Source organism: Crocuta crocuta, unplaced genomic scaffold, assembly GCF_008692635.1.
Source record: "Crocuta crocuta isolate KB4526 unplaced genomic scaffold, BGI_CrCroc_1.0 scaffold2, whole genome shotgun sequence".
Classification (NCBI taxonomy): domain Eukaryota; kingdom Metazoa; phylum Chordata; class Mammalia; order Carnivora; family Hyaenidae; genus Crocuta; species Crocuta crocuta.
In genome coordinates, this window is record NW_027528640.1 from 2,794,542 (window position 1) to 2,812,595 (window position 18,054).

General features: G+C 38.3%; 1 protein-coding gene across 8 annotated transcripts in view; it reads left to right on the forward strand.

Moving 5' to 3' along the window:
• Positions 1-18,054, forward strand: part of PCDH15 (protocadherin related 15) — a 752,236-nt gene that overhangs the window by 410,088 nt on the left and 324,094 nt on the right. For 7 of the 8 annotated variants that reach the window (XM_077755213.1, XM_077755212.1, XM_077755209.1 and 4 more), the window contains 2 exons: positions 4,071-4,205; positions 5,763-5,912. In XM_077755213.1, coding sequence (XP_077611339.1) covers positions 4,071-4,205; positions 5,763-5,912 — 285 coding nt within the window. Of the gene's footprint in view, positions 1-166; positions 188-4,070; positions 4,206-5,762; positions 5,913-18,054 lie in introns of all 8 variants that reach the window. The other variant, XM_077755208.1, reaches the window with a different exon arrangement.

Sequence of the window (18,054 nt, forward strand, 5' to 3'; positions counted from 1 at the left end):
GGATATTAAGAAAAAAATACACCTTGAAAAAAGTTATTAGTTTAAATGTGCTAGAAGATATTGTTGTCATTTATTTGTTTTTTCCTAGTGTATGCTTGTAAACTGTATGCCTGTCTATGGTCAATTATGCTTACAGTTTTCTATTTAATGTTTACTCTGCACATAGGTTCCTCCAGGTGGAGTTCCTGTAGGTACTAGGTGTTCATTTTGTGTTTGCTCTTTTGTTATTTGCTGTGGTTCATTTCCTAATTCTCTCTTTTCTCCTAAAACAAGTAGATACTTGAGTACCCCTTATAAACACATCTACAATGATGTTAGATATGTGTGTGTAGATGTGTTTTAAATTCCTGTTCATCATATTCTTGGTTAGAATAGAATGAACTGTGTGAAATGCAAATTTCGTATGAGCTTTAGCAAAGAGTATTCAATTTTTAAATGTTTTTCAGCCCCTGACAAACATTCATATTTCATCATCATATTCTTTCTGAATCTAAGCTTGGGACTGAACCCTTTTGAACAAGATTATCTGAAGACAACTACTGTTGACCAATTCAAATTGGCAGATGAGGTTAATTTCTGTCATCTCCCCTCTTATGCTTTATAACTTAAGTATGCATATGTATATACGTGCACATATACATACATTTTGTGTTATATGTGTATATATAAGGATGCATATAAACGTGTGTGTGTGTGATAGAATATTCTGATTCTCATTGGAAACCCCAAATTGGCTTCAAATCCAAGTGACTGTTTTATTTGAATATATTTCTTCTATATGATAGGGTTTTTAATTTTATATTCACATGTTTGTTTTCCTTTGCATTTGGATATGTGCTTACTTTTGTCTTCATTTTTTTCTGTGCTGTGAGTGAATATCAGAGTTTATTTTACCTTCCCAGAAAATAATACACAAACCAATGAAATGATACTCTTGTTGTATATACTGACTATGTACTTTAGATAATATAATACTACCTTATGTCAGAGGGGAAAAGAACATTTATTAACCAGACTTCTGTGTACATATTGATTTTAAAAATCTAGTATGTATTTTAAACATTTTTTTAGACACAAGGACTACATAAAATCTACTGTCCCTGTAAGAGTAGGAAGTCATAGCATTTTCTGTCCATTTTAAACTCCTAATATACCACATCCAAAACAAGTATTATCCTTAAAAATAAATCCCAAGTATTGAGCTTTGAGTAATAATTGGCTGAATAATTCCAAATCTGCATTCTTTGATTCTTGTCCTCAAAGAAATACCTAGATATTCACCAATAGAATCTATGTATCCCATACATATATTTTAAAAGGTTACTATGTTAAGTATCCATGAACTTCAAAGGTTATAATTTAATCAGAGATTAACTGAGCAGGACAGATTGGCCTGAGCTATAAAATGCCATCGACAATGGTAGCTTTATGTGCTATGTTATCTTTCTTCCCAAAAACAGTCTGCAGGTCTGGAAGGCGTATTTTAGTCCCTAGCTAGTTATTACAGCAGGACTTGAAATGAAGACAAGTGAAATATCAACAAAAAGGTCTTTAATGTTTCTCGTTATGAAGCATGAGAGTCTGTTTATGAAGTCCTGGTAGTTGTGTCGTCTTCAAACGGGAAGCATCTGACAGGGAAGTTCTTGTGTCTTTCATAAGCTTGAATAATGATGGTGTGGTCTGTGGCACAACTGCGTGGTGCAGTATCACGTGTGGATACAGTGGTGCATGGCCCAGCACTTAGCGCCGTCCTGAACTGTCACTGCCCCTAACATAACAAAGGAATTGTTCACAACACGTAGGGAGCCTATGAAGGAATATACCCAACAAATTTACCAACACAAGCTCCCAGGGAAAGGAAGAAAAGAAACTGGGAGAATATTAGTTGTGCAGAAAGTAGAGAAGGACTGAGGGACTTGAACAAAGGGAAAGAAGTAAATGTTTGATATATTAGGTCACAGGGCAAAGCTCGCTCGGCTGGGATTACTGGCCATGTAGAGGTGCGAGTACAGGATGCTGCGTTCCTCAGGAAAAAGTACATGAATTTAACAGCCTAGTGATTTTACCCTAGTTAGTAGTTGCTGTCAATTGAAACTGCATTCTAACTATTTTGATCACTTAAAAATAACCATTGATTTTATTGAAATTAACCTTAAAGGATGCAGTAAGAAGAAACCTCAAAATGTGATTCAAAATATGTTGATTTCGTATGCACTTTATCATCAATTTTTTAAATAAATAATTTAACTTGTTACTAATGAATATATTTGATTAATGAACCCCACCCCCAAACTGCTAACCATGCTGAGCGTGTGGGGTCATGATGCTGACACAGAAACTGAGGTTCCTGTTGAAAGTATGCATGTACTTTTCATGGCTCTTAACAACATTGGTGATTTTATACTATAAAGACCAATGGAAATTATTGTCTCTGGTATTAGTTTTTTTATTGTTCCAGGATCAATAAATGTAGCATACTGGACTTCTATCAAAACCTTCCATAGAAGACCTTCTATGGACCTAGCAGCTACACTAATGTAGCTAAGTGATATCTCAAATATCTAAGGAGACATCACAAATACAGAACTATGTTAGGTTCGAATGAAACCATTCATTTCAAAGTTATTTGGAATATACACATACTGAAGCTTTAAGAAGAGGTATAGATTCAGCATCTGTGGGCTGTATCATGCCCACCTTTTAATATAGTGGTACACATACCAACTTTCTCAATTTTAAATAAAAATGTTTAAAATGTGAGTGCTAATGTTTTAAATCAAATCAGCATGTCTTTAACAAGTCTTAACTGTATAGTCTGTCCTCAGCCCCTGATTTCAGACATAGAAAAGGAATCTATGATATGAAATTACATTTCACACTACACTATGCATATTATGCATTGGGTTTTTATTTGAGTATAGTTGACACACAAAATTATATTAGTTTCAGGTGCTTAACATAGTGATTTGATGCCTCTCTGCATTGTCATGCCCACCACAAAGTACCTGCCATCCGTCACCACAAGATGACGCTGTTACAGTTACACTGACTGTATTCCCTGTGCTGTGGCTTTCATCCCCATGACTTATTATTCAATAACTGGATGGCTGTATCTCCCAATCTGCCGTTCTCCTCACTGTGTAATTTTTAATGTTGCCCAAATCTATTAAAAAAATACCTCACCTCCCTGTGTATCTCTATTGCTGTTGTTTTCATAGCCTTATCAGAAGCCCTCTGTCCCCAGTAACCCTCTTTCCTTTGCCCACCTGCCCTCCAACTTCAAGATGCCAACACCAACCCACACCTCCCCACCTCATGTCCTTGTTCTTTCTCGAAAATGCAGAGATGAACGTCTTATCATCCAGGGACAGCAACAGACCGTGAAGGGTTTCCAATGCTTAGTGAATTTTCTCTGTTTTGAACTTTCACAATCACTTTGTTATGTATCAGACACATGCAGCCATTTCATATACTTTCAATCTAATTATCAGAAATGTTTAAATTTAAAAAAACATTATGTTTCCCCTCGGGGAATCTTTACAGCATTAAAATAAGAGAGATCGAGCATGATATTTATAGGTAATGAATTATATATAATCAGTTTTATTTCTTTTTTACATTAAACATGAGAACAGAAGAGTAATATGAGTATGGGCACTTTGTTACCACAAATGAAGTGGTTGTACAATCCTACAGCTAAAATGGGGGCTCCTGTTTTCTTCTCTTGCATTTCCTTCTTATTCCTCGAGCCCAGGGAAGTTCTGGAGAATATTGATATTATAAGCCAATAAGAATATATTCAACTAAATTGTTATCTTTCTTTCCTTTTTTCCTTTTCTTTTTACATTAATTATACTTGTACTTATTCCACTGTCTTGTTTCCCACAAAATGAGTCATTGTCTTTGCATAATTCAGCTCAGTGATGAGTAAATGTCTAGTAAAACCTATCCTTTCTTTGGAAATTCTTATTATATTCACATATCGTTTTGTAACAGATTTGTAAAATTAATTTCCAGATAATGAACTAACAGCTGCATTATTTACTCAACTTCCCCCTCCCCCCCCAAAGATGAAAGACCCAGAGCTTCACCTTTTCCTGAACGATTACACCTCAGTCTTCACCGTCACGCAGACTGGTATCACTCGCTACCTCACCCTACTGCAACCAGTGGACCGGGAAGAGCAGCAAACTTATACTTTTTCGGTAAAAAGACTTCATATACATATTTATGTGTGTTTGTGTGTGTGTAACAGAAAGAGATATCTGTTTGCAACTGAAGAGGTCCATGAATGAAGAGGAGAAAAACGCAATCTTTTCAAGTAACTGAGAATTGAAACTATCAATAATAAAATTCTTCATGTTTTTCTCCTTTTTCTGTTTATAAGTTTGTGCAGCTGTGTTATCATTCTTTACAAAAAAAGGAAAATAATTTTCAAGATGAAAACAGGAAAAGGAGAGTTTCATTCTTAACCATGCACTCATAATTTACTTAAATTGAGATATTATGTACCAGAATCCACAAGCAAAGAATTATTTTCTAACCCTTATTTTATTTTATGGATTTTGTTATTACATTTTATATTTTGCCATAGGGTTAGGCCAGTGGGTCTTCCCTGGGATGATCCCTGCACCCCCTACCCCTATCCCACCCTCCCCCCTGGAAGCGTTTGGCAATGTCTGCAAGGCAGTTTGGGCCATCACTATTGGATGCTACTGGCATCAGGTAGGTAGACTCCAAGGATGCCACTATGGGCATCCTCCCTTATATAACACACAGGGCAGCCACCCTGCTCTCTGACAGTGAGTTATCTGATGCAGGGAGCCTACTTCAAGTTAATTAAGAAGAAAAATGCTGAGGGGAGATTATTCTGTATTCTATATTATTCTATTTTCTGTATGTTCTATATTCTATATTCTATTACACAAACACATACATGATTTGTGGGGTTGAAAGGTGAATACAGATAAAAAGAAAGTTGTAGTATCCAAGTTCCTGAGCTAGATTTTATTCAGATATAAGAGGAAAATGAGCTGTTGGAAAAGTACAGACTGTAGGGTTTACATGGGGCTCCTTTCTGGAGACCCTTCCTTACATAGCAAAGCCACAGCTTATAGAAACCCTAAGTGACAGTGCAAACGTAGGTACAGGGGTGGATTCCAGAAGTCATTCGAACAAAAATGGCAGTTGGCAACACTGGCTTTGTTTGTCAGAACTTCCTAACATGTTATGGTGTAATTAATATATCACTATTATATAATGTCATTAAGTCTTTTAAAAATTGCCGTTTTCTAAACTACCAGAAAAAGACATCCCATCCCTAGGGCACCTACTTTCTTGAGTTATCCATACAAGCATGTTGGCTGTAAGAGCATCTATGGAATTGTATACCTAATATGTAAAATGGGAGAATATTTTCGTATTAATTTTTAAAAATTAAGTCGTAGTTAATCCTAAGAATCAGCAATGTTACTGACCCACTCCATGCCTCTCTGACACTTTACATATCTGCTTATTTAAATGTGTTTTGAATTGAATACATCAAAGATAAAACAGAATCCTTTGTAATTGGTTCTTAGCACATTCAAGCACTTTGCTTGTGTGAATTATTATAGGCGTATTATTTCTTTTTATCAATAGAACATTTTGGTACCCTTTTAAAACTGAAATTATATATGAGAAATGCCTTAAATCATAACAGTGAACTTGGTACTGCTTATGTTTGTGTGATTTATCTGTTACATGTATTTTTCTCCCCAAAGATAACGGCATTTGATGGTGTGCAAGAAAGTGAGCCAGTTATTGTCAATATTCGGGTGATGGATGCAAATGATAATACTCCAACCTTCCCTGAAATATCCTATGATGTCTATGTTTATACAGACATGAGCCCCGGGGACAGTGTCATACAGGTAACTACCCATATAGCATGGGGTTCTATGCAAAGCAAGTGTTTCCATGGCCATTGTATAATGCTTCGCTTCGGAAATTGCTTAAGAAATGCAAATAAACTTCAGACCCATTATATGACATAACTTAGCTTCAGAAGCTTAAGATTTATGTTGACCTTTCACATAAAAACGTATTTATATTGACTTTAAAGTAGAATTAACTAGTTATTAGATTTAAATATAGCAATGTGATCATTTTATAATTGATTTTTAAGAGTTTAATACACTGACTCTACCTAATGGATTCATATAACAATATATGTAATATGCTGATGTTTTCAAGTCTTAGACGTATAGTTTAAAATTTCAAATTGTTTACAACTTTTGTAAATATGGGTTAAATTTCCCTTGGTGATAAAGACAGATGACTACATTAATAAATCAGTGGACGACACTGTCAGACAGTGGTTACCTGGTGTAAAATGGAATCATCAACAGCAGAGAACATTTGGCTTTCATACTCAATGGTATCTTTGAAAAAAACAGAAATCAGGCAAAATGTTTCTCCTTGATGTGCCTTATTTTTATTATTAACCATGTACTTACTGCCTTTAAATTAATTATGTTGTCTCAAACTATGTTTTTTTTTTTTTAATTCTCTGCATAAGTCACAAAGAAGTAATCATATTCTTCCTCGAGGGTTTTTAGAAATCTGGAGAATAGTTGAGTCTAGTACTTTCCAAATTGCTAGTACTTTCCAGAATTATCTAGGGAGCTGATTAGAAATACAGACAACCAAGACTTCACTTCACCTTTCCCGGATCTGAGGCTCTATGAGAAATACTTAGGTTATTGATATTAAAATAATAAACCCGAAGGGTTTCACTTGTACAGACACACAAAGACCACTGATGTAGATTGTCAATATCTGAGAGTCAGACTCAGTAATTATAAGTTACTTTCAGGCCAGGAAAGCCATGATTCTATATACTTTTTAGAGCATTTCAATGGCTCCAAATTGTTATTAAATGACATATGATATAATTATAATGATATGTAATCACGTACATATGATACATACTAATATGCACTAGTATAGTATATAATTAGTGCACATAAATCAATTTACATGTCTGCATGTTTTAGCATTATATAAATATTTCAGAGTATTAAAGATCTGCCTAAAGACCCCGACAACAAACTTAAACCTTCACATATGGCTCCCTTTCCCCAGCTCTGCGTTTGGTCCTCTTTTCCTGTGCACGTGCTTTGCCCCTGACCTACCACCTATACTTAACCAAATGCACATGCCTTGTTCCTTCTCATTTCCTCCAATTAGCTGCTTCCCTTCCACGTACAGTTTGATGGGTCTTCTTATCTGTCAGATAATTTCCCTTCTGCGGACCCATGCCTTTGTGGTGTTCAGAGGGTAGTTTGGAGTCATCCTTCCTGGATGGTCCTGCTCTCGCATCCCACCTGGGACATAGTGCTGTGCAGTGACACTACTGTGACCCAGCAGCATGTCCTTATCGGTGTGGGATGTTAAGGAGGAAACAGCTCACGTGCGCCTCGGAGCTTCTGTACATGGTTTTCTGTCAACCAGGAGTGCTCTTCTTACCCCAGATTTTGCAAGGCTGGCTCTCTTTTTCCATACAGGACCCTGCTCAAAATGTTACCTACTCAGAGAAAACTTCCCTCGAAGCTTAGTGCTGGCCCCCTCCCAGCTCACACACTCTCTGTGCCTCCCCCTCTCAAATGATCCTCTTTTCTTCTCTCTCACCCTCCGCCCACACTGAAGACCCCACGAGGCCAGTGTCCTGTTTAATCACCAGGCTGCCTGTACACTTAAGACATATCAGCCATGCGGTACCTCGCCATCCAAAGAATGAACTGTTCCCAAATTCACATGGCACTGTTATTACCATAGGCTAGAAATGATTCCATGCTTTCTCTCTCTCTCGTATTCATCGGATTAAGATACACTTTCTCGGGTGATAAAAGGGATGACATTACAGCCTGGGCAGTGGAAATTCACCTGTAAGCCCTTCTGTGCATGGATACCTTCTGCCGTATGTGGCAGCAGCTAAAAGGCCACAGTACCTTTTATTCCTGTTTTGCTTATGGCATGTCATATTGATGAAATCCACCCTTGCAACCATTTGTCTTGAGGGCAGAACTCGAATTAGTTTATTTCTGTATCCACAGCATTCACCTCCATAGTGCCTAGCATATCAAAAGTGCTCACTAGAGTCGCCACTTAATATGTTTATTCAATGATGACAGAAGGGAGACATGTGGACAAGCAGAATGAATGGGAAGGTGTAAACACATTGCCTTTTATCTCTAGATGATGGGTGGACCTTGAGAGCTACATTTGTCTTTCCCGAGGCACTTACATAGGCAGCAGCATTGCAGTGTATGCACATAAAGGGATGACAATCATTGTCATGTTCTTATTTAATTAGACCTGATTCTCATCTCTATAATAACATAATTGGAAGTAAAAGTAAGTTTATACATTAAAAAAAAAAAAAAAAGCAGCCAGCAGGGAACTGGAAAGTGTAACTAAGAAAATGATAGCAATTACGTAGTGGAACTGTATCTCAAAAAATGTCTGCCTTGGGGGAATCAAACGCTTCTTTCTGGCATTTGCCAGCTGCAACAGTTAATTTCCCTTATGTATCTATTTATAAAACAGATCTTTCCTTGCCTTTAAAGATTCATCTTTTATATATCTTCCTGAACTATGCGGATTATGAAGATAGAGTGTTGTGTGGGTCTGTATGGCTCTATGTTTTAAAGTTACTTAAGCACCAAGAGATAAAAGCTTATAATTATTATTTTAAATGTTATTCCTGGCATGTGGTAAAAGAGTGCCATAGCTATAAAACATCCTCCGAGGATCTGGAAATAAAAGGAAATAGATTTCCTATTGAGAGGAGAATGTGTAAACAAAGCCAAATGATTTAGAACTGTGACCCACCCCTGCCTTGTGAGAATCATAAAATAAGTTTTGCGCTGCACGGGCCCAGCCTCCCCAAACCTCGCCTTTCCATACCGACCAACACAATATCACCTCATTTGCTTTTGGTTAGTATTCTGATATCAGAAAGAGTGAGAACATTAGAAGCAAAGATGACAGTGGGCATAGCCCAGCGGAGAGCTCCTTGGATAACACATTTTAAGCATATTTTAACCAGATGATTGTGAATCTGTCATTTTCAATGTGGCCCCGACACTGCCTTGGCCTGAGGGAAGTTCATTCCCAATTATTTCAGTCCAGTACCTTCTGGTTAGGAGGAACCATCCTTGCCTGCGAAAAGCAGATAGGTTAGGCATAAAGGTGTCAGTAATCAGGTCCTTATTAGAGATTCTGTTATAAATTGGTCCTCTGACTTTATATCTCTGATGCCTGAGTATTGTAAAAGGGATAGCGTGATTCTGATGTGTATGGTTCCTGAGTCACACTAGGGGGCAGTGGGGAGCACTGTCACAAAACAGCACCTGCGCCTTCCATACCTGGAAATGAGATGTAATCAGATTATTAGCATATCTCATGTTTACAGGGACTTTAATAGTGTGAATGAGAATGATTTTGGCATGAAAGAACTTTTTGTATGCCGTCGATGAAACTACAGGTTTGACCGATGAATGTCATGCTGTATTGTCTTAAGTCCCATTACACACTTTGCTGATTTTCTTGAAAAACCAGCTCTATATTAAGGAAACAGATTTTGGTATGTAATTTTAATATTGTGAAGATGTAGATTTTCATATTAGTAGTTACGTCCAGTCCATATTCCATGGATGCTGTTCCTAAAATTATACGACTTTCATAAATAGGTGTTCTTGATCCTAAGTGAATACAGAGATGTTCCTGAGCAGCCTTTAAAAATATCAGTGCCTAGGGGTGCCTGGGTGGCTCATTTGGTTAAGCATCTGGGGTCAGCTCAGGTTATGATTTCACAGTTGGTGGGGTCATGAGTTTGAGCCCCCATTGGGCTCTCTGCTGACAGCTCAGAGCCTGGAGCCTGCTTTGGTTTCTTTGACTCTCTCTCTCTCCGTTCCTCTGCTTGCGCTCGCTCTCTCTCTCTCTCTTTCTCTCTCTCTCTCTCAAGAAATCAGTAAACATTGGGGCGCCTGGGTGGCTTAGTCGGTTAAGCGTCCGACTTTCGCTTAGGTCATGATCTCGCAGTTCGTGGGTTCGAGCCCCGCGTCGGGCTCTGTGCTGACTGCCAGCTCAGAGCCAGGAGCCTGTTTCAGTCTGTGACTCCCTCTCTCTCTGACCCTCCCCTGCTCACGCTGTCTCTCTCTCTCTCCTAGAAATAAATAAAACATTAAAAAAAAAAGAAAGAAATCAGTAAACATTAAAAATATTAAAAAATATATTGATGCCTAGACTGTACCCTGATATTTTTATGAAAGTGATCTGGCCATTCAGAACCACTGTGAGAGATTGGATTTAGCAAACCAAAGCAGCTCTAACACATAGCCAGTTTTGAGAAGACCCATCTTTAGCCCTTAGAGTATTTCACCCTTGTGAAAATCAGAATCCCTCATTTATCAAGGTGGAGTCTCATGTGAACCTGAATCCTTTGATCCTTACCCCCTTCTTTTCCATTTTTCTCCTTCTTCAGTTCCTATTTTTTCTGTCCTGCTTCTGACTCGTCTTCCCTCTTCTCCTCACCTTCACCTGTGCTCTCCTAACTATTCCATTTCTTTCCATTTTCCTACATGGCAGCAATGCCCCCCTCTGTAGTGATGTCTCCTTGTTGGTCTATCACTGTCCCTAAGTGTCCCCGCCTGTCGGTCTCCATGCCCTCCCAGGTACAGTCTCTTACAGCCTTCCCACCCTGTCCATCTGGGCACTTGGATTAATCGATGCAGTTACAGAGCTGATTACCTGATTTCCTTAGAATTATTGTTATTATTTTCTTTCACTCACATCATACCATGAGAAGCACGCAAAATGGCAAATCCAGTGAGTCTACCTTTCATTGTCACATACAAAGGCACTTCTCACACCTCCATCTGGGCAGAGCTCTCTGCTGTACCGTTTCCTGGAAACCCTCCCTGGTGACTAAGGGACTTTATTACTGGCTCCTTGTTCACTTCTGGTTTCTCAAAAATTAACATTCTCCAGAAATCAGTATGTAGTTCTCTGTTTTCTGTGTCTCCATGTTGTTAGTCATTACCGCGATGCATACTCACGCCTCCCAAAGTTAAGTGCCCTGTGATGACCTGAACATCAAGCTAGTGTTCAAAGTCAGTTGCGCGTGGTAATGCAGGGTTTTGACAGGCACTTCACATTGGACCTACTCCGAGATAAATGAGCTAATCCATCATTCATCTAATACGGAAACATGGACTCAGATACACGCATCCTGTCTTCCCGGGCGGCTGTTACATTGGGACCAGCCCAGTGGATCTCAGATCATACAGGTGTTCACGGCAACCTCAGATTTCGGTTTCTTGTCCCCTCCTCCACCTACACACATCCAGTTTCTGAAACCACTATTTCAAACTGGATCTGCCATTACTTCCTTTTCTGTGTCTATGCCCTGCCATGAATTAGGCTGTGACAGTGGACTCTGACCCATGACCCTATTTCTGCCGATGCCCACACCCCTGCCACAGACAGTTGTTCCAAAACATGAGGCACGGCAGGCATGATAGGTCCTCATCCAAGGAAGGGCCCAATCTCTAAACACACCATCCAGCACATCTGTTAAACCTCAAATATTTTCCTCCTCTCTCTACATCCCTCTATGTGATCAACTTTGACATCATATAGAGGCGTTTATTTTGTTCGTTGCGTTTAACTTCAGCATTGAATATCCCTTCCCATTCTATGGCTACTGACGTTTCTCTAAATTTCAAGATTTGAATGAAATTATATCATGCACAGTTCAAATGTCACTCTAGATTTTTTTAAATTTAATTTGCATTTATTCATTTTTGAGAGACAGAGAGAGTGTGAGCTGGGGCAGAGTGGGGGTGGTTCATAGAGACAGAGACCCAGAATCCGAAGCAGGCTCCAGTCTCTGAGCTGTCAGCACAGAGCCAAATGTGGGGCTCAAATCCGTGAACCATGAGATCATGACCTGAGCCGACACCAAGAGTCAGATGCTTAACTGCACCCAGGTGTCCCTCAAATGTTATTTTTTAAATAAAGCCTTCATTTTCCTAGCAAGTTAGAATGAATTGTTCCTTCCACCATATGCCCACACATCCATCTGGCAACTGTATTCTGGCTCACAATTTATGGCAAGGTTAGCACTTCGTGCCTGCCCCCCTGCTGAGCTGTAAATTCCTTTAGGACAGGAGCTCTTCATGATGTGTGACCACCACTGCTCAGCACATCTCTTCCACATGGTCGGGGTTCACCAAATAGCATGGAATTTATTCCCCCAATGCTCTCCCAGTCAGTTTAGAATACATTTTGTTTATATTAGGAATCCCCACTGTCACTCACTGAGGGTTATCTCCCAGAGCCCTCTCTCTAAGTCCATGGTTTCAGCCAGGCTATGCCTTTATTCCTCTTGATATAGAAGACACTACACTGGGGCGTGTGGGTGGCTCACTTGGTTGAGTATCTGACTTCGCCCCAGGTCCATGATCAAGCAGTTCGTGAGTTCAGGACCCAGGGATTCCTGCTGACAGCACCAAGCCCACTACAGATGCTCTGTACAGTCTCCCTCCCTACCCCTTCTCTGCTTGTGCTCTCTCTCAAAAATAATAAACATTAAAAATATATGTTTTAGAAAACACTCTATACTGAAGATGTTTCTGATACATTTATCTTAGGCTGTATCACAGGTCACTATATATTAGAGCTTGAAATTACTTTGAAAATATTTCTTGTTCACATCCTCACTCAATAAAAAACTGGAGTTGATACACTGATAAATGATTGATCCAAATTCACAGCGTTTGTAAGTGGCAGAGTTGATACTGAATCCAATTTAAAGACAATAGAATCTGGAGCCAGACTAGTTGAGTCCCCACCTCAGACCCTTATGTGTCTTCATACAAATAGCTTAGTCATCTCTGCTCTCATTTTCTAGCCTGACAATGGTGATATTTATAGTACCAGCTTCACAAAGGTGTTGTGGGTATTAAATCAGTTATATAAACTACTGCCACATGTGCCCTTGAAAATGCATCTTGTATAAATGTTATCTAGTTACTATACTATTATTGAACTATTCTCATGGATTATATAAAACATTTATGATTAAAATAACCTTTCTGAATATATCCTTATGTGTTGCATGTACTATTTAGCACTCTGTGGAGGACACACATACTACACATAAAATTTTTTGTATGTTGCAATTCTTTTTCATAATTTCCAACATTATAAACAAAATTAAGATAAACCCATGTCATATATCAATACCTTTTGACAATTTATTTTATGTCAAATAATGACATTGTTCTCTGTAGTGAGTGAGTGTGTGTGTGTGTGTGTGTGTTTGTATTTGGGTTTGTGATATCATGACTAACATCTAAGAGGTACATTTATTTAAAATCTTAGTGAAGTTTAGTATTTCAGCAAATACCAGATAGATTTGATGAGCAAACCTCACAAAAACCTAAGCATATTTTTACATTTGTAAGAAATTTTCATTTATTTTGATATTTGAAACAATTTATTTTTTAATTTATTTTTAATGTTTGTTTTTGAGAAATAGAGCATGATGGGAGAGGGAGGAGAGAGAGGAAGACACAGAATCCAAAGCAGGCTCCAGGCTCTGAGCTGTCAGCCCTGAGTCGGACGTGGGGCTCAAAGTCACAAACTGCAAGATCATGACCTGAGCCTAAATCAGACTTTAACCGACTGAGCCACCCAGGGACCCCTGAAACAATTTAATTTTAACAAAGACCATACAATTTCTTACCTGAGCCCCCTTGCATTGGAATGAAAACATACCCCTAAAATCATGATTCTTCATTTATGTGGGTTGTAACCTCATAACACCATCTGTATTTTGTTCATGCGGATGAGATTTCACACCTGTGAAAAAGCAACACCTTCCACTTAGTTGCTCAGGTTGGAAAGCGGTGCTATTCCTGACACATTCTTATTTACTCCCTCCTCTCTATCCGTTACCAAGTCCTACCGGTTTCTCCTTATGTACAAACCCAATGCACCTGTTCGAGTCTCTTCCCACCGCTGGCATCCTCCCGAGAGCTGTCGGCAACATTCATGCAGGCCAGCCAGGCCCTGCTTTGGGCTTCATGTGTATCTCCTGTCTTCCTTCCTCCATTCAGCAGCCACAGGACTTTGGCAAACTTGAAAGCAAATCAGTCCTTGCCATGCTGATGCCTTTGGGGATTTCCCACAACTATATGAATGTAGCCCAGTCACTGTCTCACGGGACCCGTCTGCTGATTACTCTCCTCTTGCTAACAACCTTTCTCTTGCTTTCTGAATGCTTCCGCTTCTATGCATATGCTGGTCATCATTAAGATCTCAGTTTAAGTGTCTCTTCCTCAAAGAAGCCTTCCAGGACTCCCTTCCTTAATTATACTCTATTATCCCACAGCATCCTGATTCTTCCTTCATAGCATATTTCAAAATTTCTTATTATAATGTTAATAATCTGTTTCTCACATTAATAGTTAATAAGCTTAAATGCAGTATAGACTTGGTTAGTTTCTTTATTTTCTTTCTTGTTTCACTGAAATTTGTTGTCAGCATCTGGCACAGCACCTGGTACATAGTAAACCTTTTATAAATTTTTGTTTAATGAACAACCGGATAGAGGAACTAATGGATGCAGGTAAAATTATTGTTCTTTAGTTTATTGTATGGGTGTTGGGAAATTACCTATATTTCAGGTTAAAGTGATTTAAAAATCCATCTACTAAACTTCGAGTGCATTAGCATCCCTAGAGTGTCGTACTTCCTCGCCTGATTATTCAGAAGAATTTTTCCAGTGAAGGCTCTTGAGAGGCTAAACAGTCTGACAGAAAACATGTCAGGAGAAAGTAATCACATATGTTTTTAAAGAAGCCAAGGTGAATATTTCACATACTTATTTGAAAATCATTCATTGTGCTGAGTATCACAAGGAGCAAAGGATCCACTAAGATTTAATTTCTGACCTTCAGTAATTACGTTCAGTAATAGGGAAGAAGGGAATATATAATATTATGGTTTTATCATGATAAATACAGCTCAGATAATCCAATTAAACATTATGAAAAATCTTAACATCTAAATGGCCCAGGAGTTGTCTTGGGGAGAGTAAGCTGTCCCATTTGATAAACTTGGGGGAAATAGTAATGACATCAAAACAGTGATTACAGACATCTGCATTTTGAAATTGTATATGTAAAAATTAGTTCTTGCATTTGGCTTTTATGTTATTTTTTAATCCTCACCCCCCTTCCCTGACATACATAGAAACCCAATGTTTCAAAGAAAATCAATTTGTAAAGGCAATTAAGTTAATTTACATTTATATTTATCTAGCATGTTTTGGATTGTCACAGTGAAAGCTGTCCATGGAGAATTTCAATAATTAATGCTTAATTGCTTGCATTTTTATAAAGCTTTTTGTCTAACTGTATGTGATATTTTTAAATATCATATACATTGTACATTTTAAATTTTGACAGTATTCTTTCTCATCATTACAGTTCTACATCTTTCTGATTTACCAGGTAATTCACTTGAAATTTAGAAGCTAGAAGAAACAAAAATGTGTAATATATATATTTTTTCTTTTCTGTATACCAAAGGATGTTAGCTTTTTGCAGCTATTACTTGAGAAAAAAAAAAAAAAAAGGTCTCTTTTCTTCTCAGCTCCTTTTTGCAGTAAATTATGCTACAATGGCAAAGCATAATCATTTGAGTAAAAGAAAAATACTTGTATATTGAGATGTTTCAAAGATAAGGAATCTTAGAAAAAAAGCCAATATTCCAAATAGAGCAATAGGGATTTCTTGGAAGTGTAGTAAACTTGCTCATTTGGTCTGGCAAATAAAACAAGCATAAACACCACTGAGCAAGCCCTAATATGTATATGTATTATAAACCCATGTTACATATGTATTTTATGAGACAAATTATAATATATATAGATTTTTATGTGTCTCGTGCTAAACCAGATGCTCTGAAAAACAGGATGTATAAGACATTGCTCACCCTTGAGAAGCTTAATATATATTGTAAGAGATCATCTTTGTTCACAGTGAAATGGTCAGAAAATGTCTCAAACCATTATTAAATCTTTTAAAGTGTATTTATTTTGAGAGAGAGAAATAGTGAGAGAGAGAGAGGGGGAGAGAGAGAGAGAGAGAGAGAAACCTAAGCAGGCTCCACACTGTAAGCACAGAGCCCATTGTGGGCTCAAACCCATGAACCGTGAGATGATGGTCTGAGCTGAAACCCAAAGCCCGTCACTCAACCAACTGAGTCACCAGGTACCCCACAAACCAGTACTGAGTTTTTAAATTACATGGAAAAGAATATTACGAGTGTCCATTAGAACATGAAGGTGCAGAATGGTCTGTTAGGACCCCGGTAGCTGGGAAGGCTTCATTGCTGACAAGAACTCCATGAACCTGTCTGGACAGTCAGTGCACCCACAGGCAGGGAAAGGGGTGGTGGGTTGTTGGAAATGGTTGGGGACAACCAAAGGTAAGGGATTTCATGGGGCATGAGGGATACCACTCCAAATGCCAGTGTAGAGGGAAGGAACTGAATGATAAAAGATTTGCCTTTCTTTGACTAAGTCAAGTATGTACTGGTGTATTCTTCTGGCCTTGGTGTATTCTTCTGTCTTTCTAGGCATTTCTGTACTTTTGTGATGTCTTCTTATCTTTCCCTAGTGACACATCCATTGAAGATGCTTTTCTTTCCTGTATCTTCTTCTAGACCATAGCTGTCTGACAGAAAATATTCTGTCTGCATCTTCTGCACTTTGGAACACAGTGTCTGGCACAAATTGAGGTCTGAATAAATATACCTGTTTATATATCATTTAAAGGCATAGACTGCATTGCAGACTAATCTAGATTCAGCAATGTAGACCATGTAAGATTTATTAAAGACGTATTTAAGACAAAGTTCTTACACTGTTAAGTTAAGGCATGTACTGTGGAACTTAAGGAAGCCCACTTTGAGGACATCTTTATTCGAGATAATGAGGTAGCAGTTGAGCATGACAGAACGCAACAGCTTGAAAGCATCTAGGGTTCCAGTTTACAGTCTCAGCGTTTGAGTAATGAGATTCATTGAACCTCTACACAAAGATTATGAAGTTGTCACAGAAAGGGAGCAAGCTTTCCAAATTCTCAGGCAATATAGAGAAACACTATCATTGCAGCTTTATTCTTTGGCTTTTTGTCGGGAATAGGGACCCCTAAGAGAGATCTATCTCCAGTCCCTAAAATATTAATCATCATTGTAGTGTTAATGGTGTTCATACCTCCTTCTGAACTGTACACCTGAAAGAAAGCTTTGTCAAACACCAGCTCTACTGACCACCATCTTCGATTAGTCAAGGACATGCTGAACAGAAGAGAGCTGACTAGTAGTCCCTATGCTTTTTAGCTTCAAAGTTCACATTAAGGCTGCAGAGAGCATGATCTGGAGACGACTAGATTGCATTGCCCGGTCTGCTTGGCCAGAGGCAGTGGTCTTAAGTTCATACGGACTGCCGACCTTGAAATCCAATAGGCATCTTGTAACACCAAGTTTATTTAGCTTCAAGTTAGGATACAGGGCATTTAACAACGTAACTTGTATGGCAATAGCCTAGTGGAAGTCTTGTATCTAAGTACAATTTCAATGTCTTCTAAATCATCTGCACTCGGGAAATATTACCCCCTTGATACAGATATCTGAGGCATTCTCCTGAAAGTTTTGTTACAACAACTTCTATAATACCTAGTGCATAAAAGCGGACTTCCTAAAACACTGAGAAACACCATAGTATCTTTTATCCAGTGAGGAGTTAGAATTCCCTCTACAAAATACATTTCCGACCATACCTTTCCCTAGGTAGATTATCTGATATTTCTTCAACATTTTAAAAACTAGTTATTTCCTTCATCCTCTATTTTTTACACCTTTTTGTACATGTTGATAGTGATATTCAGCTCTGTATTAAAGTTTTTCAGATGTAAATTAAACTCTTTCTCCAAC